This window comes from Staurois parvus, unplaced genomic scaffold (genome assembly GCF_062004578.1).
Source record: "Staurois parvus isolate SC_StPar_1 unplaced genomic scaffold, SC_StPar_1.0 ptg000262l, whole genome shotgun sequence".
NCBI lineage: Eukaryota > Metazoa > Chordata > Amphibia > Anura > Ranidae > Staurois > Staurois parvus.
The window spans coordinates 4764756-4777117 of record NW_028318058.1 but is presented as its reverse complement, the minus strand read 5'-3'; the positions used below and the strand labels follow the sequence as shown (position 1 = coordinate 4777117).

Genomic DNA, 12362 nt, shown 5'->3' with positions numbered 1-12362 from the left:
AAGTCCTGTACGGACTTGTCCAGAATGTGCCCTTAAGTACCCTTAAGGGACAGATTTTGGCCTTGTGCATTCTTTTCCAAACATCTCTGGCTTTGCTTTACCTTATTCAAGGTGTTTCTCAGATCAATCCACCCTTACAGCACACAGTGGTTCTCTCTGCCCTACAGAAACCAACCTTTGAACCTGTCAGGAAACTATGCTTAGATTATCTCTCCTGCAAGGTAGCCTTCTTGGTGGTTATCACATCTTTCATACTTGTCTCTGAGTTAGCTTCTCTCTCTTGTAAGGAGCCATTCCTCATTTTTTGCAAGGAAAAATGAGTCTTGTGGCCAAGGCTCTCCATTCTTCTTAAGGTGGTGTCAGCCTTTCACTTCAGTGAAGACACGGTCCTTCTCTTTTTTGTGTCCTATTCCAAAGCACCAAAAGAAGATTGCTCTTCACTGTCTGAGCCATCAGAGTCTACCTGAAACTTACACCTTCTGTCAGCATAATGAACTCCATTTTCATCCTACCCTTAGGACTTTGCAAGGGACATGCTGCTTCAAGATCCATCATAACTAGGTGGATAGGACAGCTAATCTCAAGAGCTTACACCCTAATGAACAAAGCACCTGCACTAATATGTGCTCACTCTACCAAATGGGTATGAGTATCTTGTGCATTTCACCATCATACCTCTGTTGCCCAGCTTACTGCCACCTGGTCTTCTGTGAATATTCTGTGAATGCAACTTTCAGATGCAAGGTTTATGCAGCAGTACTCTGAGTTGGGTGTGTTGACCCTTGTTATTTTTGTACCTGTTGGCACAGTTCTATTTACCTTGTTGTTGCTCACCCTTCTTATACATTGCTTGGGGACTTCCAAGCCCGTGCCCTGTATTGTATGATTAGGATAAAAGGAATTTTAATTTATCTGGAGATTCCAAAACGTGGCATACAGTACAGGTCACAGGACATCCTACCATCTGTTCCAGTGTCCAAACACCTGAAAGTACCAGCCTATAACCCATCGTCTATGAATATCAAGCATGTGTCCTGTACTATACTCCAAGATATGGAGTTTACATGTAAGTAAAAATTCCTTTTTTTTCAGACTTAAAGCCTAAAGCTGGACAGATTGGACATTTCTTCAAGGGGTGATTAAAAAAACAAAACAAAATAAAGTATTCCCCCATGCACACAAGACAGATGGATGGAGGAATCCTCCCCACTTTGCTATTGTATTCTGACAGCGTGGACTCCCCCACTGTGAGAAAACACTAATCAGCACAGCAGCTGATTGGCTGCGGTGGCTGATTGAATGCAACAATTTCAAGATCCTGTTGAAAAAAAGTTAATCCTTGAATCGACTTCTATTGAGTGAGACAAGCCATAGATGGGTTTAAATTAATTTGGTCTAAGCTGAACCACACAAATTTTGATCCATCTATTGCCAGTTTAACTGTATACAAACAATTGAACATGCAGTGAGATACAAATGCACACACACTTTTACCTCCAAGTAGATCTATAATTCTGTTCAGAATGTCTTTTAATTTACACACCACTGCCTATTATGTATCCAGGATGATACTACAACATGGTAATGTTAATCCATTATAGACAAGTTACATATTAGGCAGCACAGCTAAAACAGGATATGCCATAATGTTGTGCTATGAAGTTTGACAGAGATGTTTCATTACATGACTATCACATGAAACAAAATCACAAAACCATTGACAGGTAAAACATGTTTATAAATGTATTTCATCTGTGTTGTAAGATTCTGACTGTTGCACTGTAGATTTAATAAATTGGAGGAGAGAAGACATCACGTTTATGAGAAAAGACACTTCAAGTGACTCTGATTTGGAAAACAATTGAGTAAATAAGACTTAACTGAAATATTCACATTATATTTTGCAGATGACAAGTTGTATGATGCCTACATTATGTATCCAAAAAATGCAATAGGAAACTGTGCATATGACATGGACTTATTTGTGCTCAAGTTGCTTCCTGAAGTTCTTGAAAAGCAGTGTGCTTATCGACTGTTTATTATTGGAAGAGATGATTTACCTGGGCAAGGCAAGTATCCTCAGTTAATATCCTCTCTGTTATGTTGATTTCCACACACATTGAGGGTCACTCATTTGTTTCCACTTTACTTTTGGCATTAGCTAAATGGACATTTTCTGAAAGTTAATATATTGTAGGTGAGGTTTTGGATGGAAGAGAATTAAATAACTACAGTCCTTTCAAGAGTGATTTTGATTGACTTCAATAATATTCAGTATTGAGAAGTTTAGTCAGAACTAACTTTGTGACCTTACAGCTTTTGGAATAGCCAGAAGCTGCTTTTCTTTGATGTCCATTGAGGGAATTCAGAAGCAGTCGGGTTATACTGCTGTCTACAGGAGGTCGAGACACTAGCAAGCAAAAAAGTAAGCCAGTCCCATATAACCCTTCCTCTACCCAGCATGCCTCACGTTTTTGTTAGTATATAGGAGGTTGGACGCTTTTCCTTCAGCCCTGCTGAAAAAAGTCAAGTTTTTGCTAGCTTTCTGTTTTTTCTAGGTGACAATCAAGATCTTTGTTATACCGATGCAAGATTTTTTCCTCTCTGACTTCAGTCAAATTTCCTTGGTACAGAGCTGCTTGAGCTAGTCTCTACACCACATCTGTTTGGCAACTCCCCAGCACTAACTTTAAAAGCCATACCCAGACCACACTGGACTGAACATGTGGGGCTTACCCGGAATGTGACTTTTAGGTACTGGGTTCTTCATTGTGTTTTTCACAGACCTTAGTGTACAGTGTTAGATAGCTGCAGAATACTTTTTGGGTCCAGAGCTGTGGCATAGCCCCAGGTGTAACCCTGTCTCTGAAGACTCACTTAGTCTTAGAATTGTGGTGTGTTTTCTCCCTGCCTAGTCTTTTGAGGTTGTCTGCTCACTCTTCTCCCTTTTCAGGCAGTCTAGCTTGAGGGCGTACCCTTCAGGGTATTTTTTCTATGATCCTTTAGAACTGGTTTACAATCTGTTAAGATGTCAGGATCTCACAGCTCACATCTTCTAAGAGGTCAACAGTTTGATACTGCAACTTTGGTGGTAGTTGCTCTGTCCTGGTCTGGTACATCAAGTTGATCCTCTGGGGTCACCTCTTGAGTTTGGTAGTCCTACTAGAGTCTCTTCCCTCAGTTCAGTCTTAGGCATTGGACCTTCAAGTACCTAGTATTTTAGATGGTTCCCAAATTCTTGGCTGTTGCTCACCAATCAGTTGGGCTTCTCTTGGGTGTCCCAGCTGTTTTTGAATGTTGGTGTCCTTCACTGGATGATCAAAAAATAAGATTTTTTTCTTGGAGTCTATTGAGAGACACAGTTCCCATCCCTCTGTTTTTTCTTGAGCTAGCACTTGGCATTGATTTGTCACAAAACTGATGCATGCTGGGTAAAAGAGGGGTTATGCAGGGGCTGGATTGTTTTTTTCCTTTTGCAAGTGTCACAGCTTCCTGTAGGCAGCAGTATAACTCAAATGTTTCTAATTTCCCTTGTTTCTCAATGGCCAAAGAAAAAGATATTACGGTAAGTACTAAAATCTTAATTTTTGTGCTCTTGCTTATATAGTATTCAGTACTAATGCTGTCTTGCCATAAACCCAGCCTTTGTTGTCGTCTTTCTTGACCTACATTGTATTCCAGTATCAGAATGTTTTCCAGCAAGCCCTGCCATTGAATTACAAGGCCAGGATACATTTTTATCAATACTTCCAGTGAGCTGTGTTTACTTCTAATTTATGTGCTTAGCCATTCTGAAATGTTTAAGTCTCTCTGCTCTGCCATATGTTGATGTTGGAAAGGCTGTAGTCTATGAAAACTTTTTTGTTGAAAAAAAGGTCTTCCCTTTGCTGTCTTGCCCAGATTTACAATCCTGTAGCAAGGAAAGTGAATAGCACATTTGTAAAGTACAACCCTGGATTTTTTAATGTGCAGGAAAATTATATTTTTATTATATATTTAAAAAGTAGGTGTATTGCTATGGTGATTCTAATCCATTCCTTTATAAATAAACCCCCTTGCTAATAGGTTAATGAGATAAGACTGTTAACTGTATTATATATTTCATTCAGCAATTTTAGTTACAAGATTTCATTGTTCTTTTCTTGAATTTGGCATGCTATGCTCTGAGAATGTATTGAACAGATATGCAGTATACTGTATATACCATACATGACTATCACAATCTAAAATGACCTAATATGCCAAAAATCTGAACTAAAAGCTAATTGTTTAAATATTGAATATTCAGCTTTGAAATCATTTTTATATGAATAAACTCCCTTTTTATATGATTACAGCAATGGCAGACCTAGTTGATGAAGCCATTTCACAAAGTAGAAGACTAATCATTGTCATGGGACAGGTTTCCAGTGAAACAAACCTTGGAGAAGACTTTGAACAAAAAATTGCTATGCATGATGCTTTAATACGAAATGAAATAAAAGTAATACTGATTGAGATGGAAAAAATAACAGATTGCACTTTCATGCCGGAGTCCATTCAATATATCCGACAGAAACAAGGTGTTGTCCGATGGAAGGGAACATTCACAGAAGCTTCACTATCTCCAAAATCAAGGTTCTGGAAAAATATACGATACCGAATGCCTCCAGCTCCACGTCATTCTGACAAAGATTTGGAATACATATGCACAGAGAAGTTTTGAGGATGACATTATGTTGTATAAACTAAGACAATTCTGACATCTAGTTACAATATAAATGTAGAGTTCTTCAAAACATGGACACATTATTGAATACAGTATAAAACCTTCAACTGGCATTTATCAAAGCTTAAGTTTAGTAAAATATATTTTCTTCAAAATTTTAAATTAAATGTTCATTCCTCTGCCTGCCTGGATACCCCTGTTATCTTCTGGTGCTGTGGGGCTTAATACAAGCTACTAGACCTGTTACAGGCACTCATCAAAGGTGCTAACTATGCCTGCCCTTTCCACCTCTGTGCTCCATTCATAGAAGCTGTACAACTGCTTCCCGCAATGAAAAGCACTATGAATGGAGGTGGAGGAAAGGAAAGTCCGCCTCCCCCATTCATAGTGCTTCCGCCATCCCCCATTTCATTGCAGGAAGCAATAGTACATAGTTTACTTTTTTGACAAGTGCCTGTGACAGGTCCAGCAGTTCAAACTAACCCCTGCAGCACCAGAAGATCACAGGTGCATGGGTATCTGGGGTGAACAGAGGAATGAAGATTTCAACAAACATAGCAGCCACCAGCACGAAGGACACTTTTTATTCAATTTAAGTAATATCTCTGAAGCTGATTTAAAAAAAAAATGTAACTAAACTTAACCTTTATAGATAAAATACATTTTCAAGTGGCAATACTACGATCCAACATTTTTAGGAAATATATTATTAGCTCAGGAGAAACTCTACAAATGCAGCCATTGTATATCTACCTCCTTTAATTTACATACATATACCCAAGTAACATTTCCAGCTATCTTCAGTCAGTCATGGATCCAGTTCACTGCTCCCGAGCCCCAAGCTGCTCACTTCAGCCAAAGGTGCCAGCCAAGCTCCGGACTTCTTCATCTCCACCTTACTGTGAATATGCAATGAATATGAATATGCAAGCCGCACACAACTTCCAGTCATGCATTCAAAGTGTAATTGAACAACAGGTTCCTCTCCTTTGATGTGTTTGGCTCCCATTGGAGCCCAGTTGTACATTTATTAATTTCAGTTAACTTTATGATTCAATTTTAATAGGACGTACCCATTGAAATAGACTACTGGCTTGCTTAATGCAGGCAACCTGCTGGTAGCATTGTGGTTCTGGGACTTGAATGGTGTAGCTCCAGTGTCCACCTGCGTGTATCTCGTCCACCTCTAGAGCCACACTGGGGATATTATACCTGTGTGCTTTTATACTGTAAATCTCTTAATGCCTAAACCTGCTACCTGTTCCAGCCCCTGTTCCAGAAGTGTCTTGCTCTCTGGTATTGTGTATTTCCACCTGATCCTGATCTACCTTTCTCCTCATTATATAGTTAGGGAGTTCGTTTTCACATGTGGCCCTATTTTTGCTTTATGTCATTTGCATTCTTGTGTTTAAAATAATCAGAATTTTTTTCATTTTGGTTTGAGTCTGTTTCCTCTCTATAGTTTCCACATATCTATTCACACTAGCACTGCAGGATGACAGCATGTTGCCCTACTTTAATTTCTGTCTAGGGTCCAATTCTGTCTAAAATTGACCCTCAGCAGAAGAGGTACATTGTGAATCAAAGTGTAATCTAAAAGTAATTTGGTCTCATAACTGTCTCACCACCCCACTTGATCAATCTCCTGCATTTTGTTTAGCTGAATTGTGATGTATGGGTTGTGATTCCTGGGTCAGCAGATGGTGCTGTTGTGCAAAGCAGCTTGGTATTTTTATTGTCAGAAAAGCAGTGATTCGCATCAATGGTAATTGAATTCAGTTAATGTGTATGTTACCCCAACATTTCATAATCCTGATATGTGTCTGTGCTATTTGTTTTAAAAATTATCCTGTTCTCTTTGAATTTCTTCCTTTGCGTAAAATACCTGGTAATCCTGCTAGTCCCCCTACTTTCCTATTTGAAACTGACCACGCCAGGCATGTAAGCACATGCATCCCAGCATGGCCAGTTTTCTTCTTTGCATTCTACTTGGGAGCACAGCCTGCCTGTAATCCAGTGGTCAGACTTGTGCTGACATGCCCCCCTGCACAGCTCTTCACTGGGAAGATCAGTGTTCTGCAGTTTCTCTGCCTCCTGTTGACACGTGCCCCCTGCAGTCTTCACCCCCAGCTCTCTTAGGCCCTGTTCAGATATCGCATTGTGGGAATGAGCATTCACGCTCGTGATTTTGAAAGTGCTGTTTACATCCAGTTCACGTCAATGGGCTTCTCTATGAGAGTTTGTTGGCCAAAAGTAGTTTCTGTGCCTTCTTTGAACCACGTTTGAGGTGTCTTTTAGGAATACTGGCACTCAAACATGTGTTCCGCATTTTGGAATCGATTGTGCTTGCAATGTGAACGGGGCCTAAGCCCCTTTTGCAGTTGAAAACAGAGATCATGTGATTACAACACAAAAGGTATCCTATACTGCGTGTGTGTGTGTGTGTGTGTGTGTGTGTGTGTGTGTGTGTGTGTGTATATATATATATATATATATATATATATATATATATATATATACACACAGTACTCAGCAAAAATGAGTACAACCCAACAGATTTGTCAGAAAACCTTTTCTTTTCTTTCAGAATCAACATTTTTTATACTACAAAATACTCAAACAAGTGCGGGCCTTGATTGCAAACAAGATTTGTTCATTTGCACAAAAATGTATTTTTCCTAACAAATTCATCCAAGAACATGTTGCAAAAATGAATACACCCCAATAAAAGCTAAATTTTAAACAACAAAATCCTAATTAACAAGAATTCAACAACAGGTGAGTCTAATTGTTTATTAAACAGGTGTCCAGCAGACAAACGCCTTCCCATTTCATGCTGTCAGCAATGGCACCACATGGAAGAGAAATGTCACAAGGCCTGAGAAAGAAAATAATTTCTATACACAAGAAAGGTGAAGGCTACAAGCAGATCAGCAAAGCTTTACTTATCAGTCAGAATACTGTAGCAAAAGTGATACAAAAATTTAACAAAGATGGATCTGCAACCATCTCACAGTGACGTCCAGGCCATCCATAGAAGTTAACACCTCGTTAGGAGCATCTTCTGATGAGAAGGGTTTAAGAAAATCTCCATACAAGTTCACTGCAGTTAGCTAAAGAAGTACAAAGCCAAACTGGGGTGATTGTTTCCTGTGACACAATACGGCGTACACTGCAGAGGAATGGAATGCATTGGTGTCGTCCATGAAGGAAGCCTCTCCTAAACCCCTTCCACAATGGGCCCACCTAGAATTTGCCAGTGCCCATGCTGAGAAAGAAGAAGACTACTGGGACTCTGGAGAGATGAGACTTAGATAAATGTTTTTGGAACTGATAGCTTCACAACTGTATGGCATTGCGAAGGTGAGGAGTACAAAGAAAAATACATGGTGCCTACAGTGAAACGTGGTGGCAGCACCCTTCTCTGGGGCTGCATGAATGCTTCTGGTGTTGGGGAGCTGCATTTCATTAATGGTGTGAATGGAAAAAGATAAATGTTGTAATATGTCACCAACATGTTCATTCCATGCCTAGAAGACTTGTTGCTGTCCTTATAAATCATGGAGGTCATACAAAATACTAGATGTAGTAGTTTTTGTTGTGGGGTGTATTCAATTTTGCATCAACTAATTTGAGTAAAACTGAAGATTTTGTAAGTAAGTTATATTATTAACCTTACTTTCATGTAATAAGCTAAACAAATGTTCTATAAAACTCAGTTTTGTCAAAATTTTGCAAATTGTTCTTGTGTTCATTGAGATATTGATTAAAATCTTACTTTTCAAAAGGGGTGTACTCATTTATGCTGAGCACTGTATATATAAATATATATACAATTAAAGGAACACTTTTTAATAAAAGTAGAGCATCAAGTCAATTGAACTCCTGGGATATTGATCTGGTCAGTTAAGTAACAGAGGGGGTTATTAATCAGTTTCAGCTGCTTTTGTGTAATGAAATTAACAGGTGCACCAGATGAGCAAAAATGAGCCCAAATACAGGTGTAGTTTTACAAGTGGAGGCCACTGACATTTTTTTCCCTACTCATCTTTTCTGACTGTTTTTTACTAGTTCTGCATTTGGGTAGGGTCATTGTCACTACTGGTAGCATGAGGCGATGCCTGCACCCTACAGAGGTTGCGCAGGCAGGCCAACTCCTCCAGGATGGCACATCAATATGTGCCATTGCCAGAAGGTTTGATGTGTCTCCCAGCACAGTCTCAAGAGCATGGAGGAGATTCCAGGAGATAGGCAATTACTCTAGGAGAGCTGGACAGGGTCGTAGAAGGTCCTTAACCCATCAGCAGGACTGGTATCTGCTCCTTTGTGGAAGGAGGAACAGTATGAGCCCTGGTGTGAATGTCTCTGACCAAACAATCAGAAACAGACTTCATGAGGGTGGCCTGAGGGCTTGCCGTCCTCTAGTGGGCCTTGTGCTCACTGCCCGGCACCATAGAGCTCGATTGGCATTTGCCATTGAACACCAGGATTGGCAGATCCACCACTGGCGCCTTGTGCTTTTCACAGATGAGAGCAGGTTCACCCTGAGCACATGTGACAGACGTGAATGGGTGTGGAGAACATTATGCTGCCTGCAACATCGTTCAGCATGACAGTTTTGGTGGTGGGTCAGTGATGGTCTAGGGAGGCATATCCATGGAGGGACACACAGACCTCTACAGGCTAGACAATGGCACCCTGACTGCCATTAGGTATCAGGATGAAATCCTTGGACCCATTGTCAGACCTTATGCTGGTGCAGTGGGTCCTGGGTTCCTCCTGGTGCACGACAATGCCTGGCCTCATGTTGCAAAAATATGCATGCAGTTCCTGGAGGATGAAGGAATTGATACCTTTGAATGGCCCCCACGCTCGCCTGACCTAAATCCAAAAAACACCTCTGGAATATCATGTTTCAGTCACCCGACACCGCCAGGTTGCACCTCAGACTGTCCAGGAGCTCAGTGATGCCCTGGTCCAAATCTGGGAGAAAATACCCCAGGACACCATACGTCGTGAACGTGTGAACGGGGCCTAAGCCCCTTTTGCAGTTGAAAACAGAGATCATGTGATTACAACACAAAAGGTATCATATACTGCGTGTGTGTGTGTGTGTGTGTGTGTATATATATATATATATATATATATATATATATATATATACATACACACAGTACTCAGCAAAAATGAGTACAACCCAACAGATTTGTCAGAAAACCTTTTCTTTTCTTTCAGAATCAACATTTTTTATACTACAAAATACTCAAACAAGTGCGGGCCTTGATTGCAAACAAGATTTGTTCATTTGCACAAAAATGTATTTTTCCTAACAAATTCATTCAAGAACATGTTGCAAAAATGAATACACCCCAATAAAAGCTAAATTTTAAACAACAAAATCCTAATTAACAAGAATTCAACAACAGGTGAGTCTAATTGTTTATTAAACAGGTGTCCAGCAGACAAACGCCTTCCCATTTCATGCTGTCAGCAATGGCACCACATGGAAGAGAAATGTCACAAGGCCTGAGAAAGAAAATAATTTCTATACACAAGAAAGGTGAAGGCTACAAGCAGATCAGCGAAGCTTTACTTATCAGTCAGAATACTGTAGCAAAAGTGATACAAAAATTTAACAAAGATGGATCTGCAACCATCTCACAGTGACGTCCAGGCCGTCCATAGAAGTTAACACCTCGTTAGGAGCATCTTCTGATGAGAAGGGTTTAAGAAAATCTCCATACAAGTTCACTGCAGTTAGCTAAAGAAGTACAAAGCCAAACTGGGGTGATTGTTTCCTGTGACACAATACGGCGTACACTGCAGAGGAATGGAATGCATTGGTGTCGTCCATGAAGGAAGCCTCTCCTAAACCCCTTCCACAATGGGCCCACCTAGAATTTGCCAGTGCCCATGCTGAGAAAGAAGAAGACTACTGGGACTCTGGAGAGATGAGACTTAGATAAATGTTTTTGGAACTGATGGCTTCACAACTGTATGGCATTGCGAAGGTGAGGAGTACAAAGAAAAATACATGGTGCCTACAGTGAAACGTGGTGGCAGCGCCCTTCTCTGGGGCTGCATGAATGCTTCTGGTGTTGGGGAGCTGCATTTCATTAATGGTGTGAATGGAAAAAGATAAATGTTGTAATATGTCACCAACATGTTCATTCCATGCCTAGAAGACTTGTTGCTGTCCTTATAAATCATGGAGGTCATACAAAATACTAGATGTAGTAGTTTTTGTTGTGGGGTGTATTCAATTTTGCATCAACTAATTTGAGTAAAACTGAAGATTTTGTAAGTAAGTTATATTATTAACCTTACTTTCATGTAATAAGCTAAACAAATGTTCTATAAAACTCAGTTTTGTCAAAATTTTGTAAATTGTTCTTGTGTTCATTGAGATATTGATTAAAATCTTACTTTTCAAAAGGGGTGTACTCATTTATGCTGAGCACTGTATATATAAATATATATACAATTAAAGGAACACTTTTTAATAAAAGTAGAGCATCAAGTCAATTGAACTCCTGGGATATTGATCTGGTCAGTTAAGTAACAGAGGGGGTTATTAATCAGTTTCAGCTGCTTTTGTGTAATGAAATTAACAGGTGCACCAGATGAGCAAAAATGAGCCCAAATACAGGTGTAGTTTTACAAGTGGAGGCCACTGACATTTTTTTCCCTACTCATCTTTTCTGACTGTTTTTTACTAGTTCTGCATTTGGGTAGGGTCATTGTCACTACTGGTAGCATGAGGCGATGCCTGCACCTTACAGAGGTTGCGCAGGCAGGCCAACTCCTCCAGGATGGCAGATCAATATGTGCCATTGCCAGAAGGTTTGATGTGTCTCCCAGCACAGTCTCAAGAGCATGGAGGAGATTCCAGGAGATAGGCAATTACTCTAGGAGAGCTGGACAGGGTCGTAGAAGGTCCTTAACCCATCAGCAGGACTGGTATCTGCTCCTTTGTGGAAGGAGGAACAGTATGAGCCCTGGTGTGAATGTCTCTGACCAAACAATCAGAAACAGACTTCATGAGGGTGGCCTGAGGGCTTGCCGTCCTCTAGTGGGCCTTGTGCTCACTGCCCGGCACCATAGAGCTCGATTGGCATTTGCCATTGAACACCAGGATTGGCAGATCCACCACTGGCGCCTTGTGCTTTTCACAGATGAGAGCAGGTTCACCCTGAGCACATGTGACAGACGTGAATGGGTGTGGAGAACATTATGCTGCCTGCAACATCGTTCAGCATGACAGTTTTGGTGGTGGGTCAGTGATGGTCTAGGGAGGCATATCCATGGAGGGACACACAGACCTCTACAGGCTAGACAATGGCACCCTGACTGCCATTAGGTATCAGGATGAAATCCTTGGACCCATTGTCAGACCTTATGCTGGTGCAGTGGGTCCTGGGTTCCTCCTGGTGCACGACAATGCCTGGCCTCATGTTGCAAAAATATGCATGCAGTTCCTGGAGGATGAAGGAATTGATACCTTTGAATGGCCCCCACGCTCGCCTGACCTAAATCCAAAAAACACCTCTGGAATATCATGTTTCAGTCACCCGACACCGCCAGGTTGCACCTCAGACTGTCCAGGAGCTCAGTGATGCCCTGGTCCAAATCTGGGAGAAAATACCCCAGGACA

At 40.8% G+C, this 12362-nt stretch overlaps 1 protein-coding gene across 1 annotated transcript in view; it reads left to right on the top strand.

The window, feature by feature from the left end:
* The window catches only part of LOC149459362 (interleukin-1 receptor type 1-like), a 67882-nt gene extending 56739 nt beyond the window's left edge, over positions 1-11143 (top strand). The window contains exons 10-11 of the mRNA XM_089681251.1: positions 1908-2069; positions 4338-11143. Coding sequence (XP_089537377.1) covers positions 1908-2069; positions 4338-4705 — 530 coding nt within the window. The 3' untranslated portion in view covers positions 4706-11143. The remainder of the gene's footprint in view (positions 1-1907; positions 2070-4337) is intronic.
* Positions 11144-12362: the final 1219 nt, after the last annotated feature.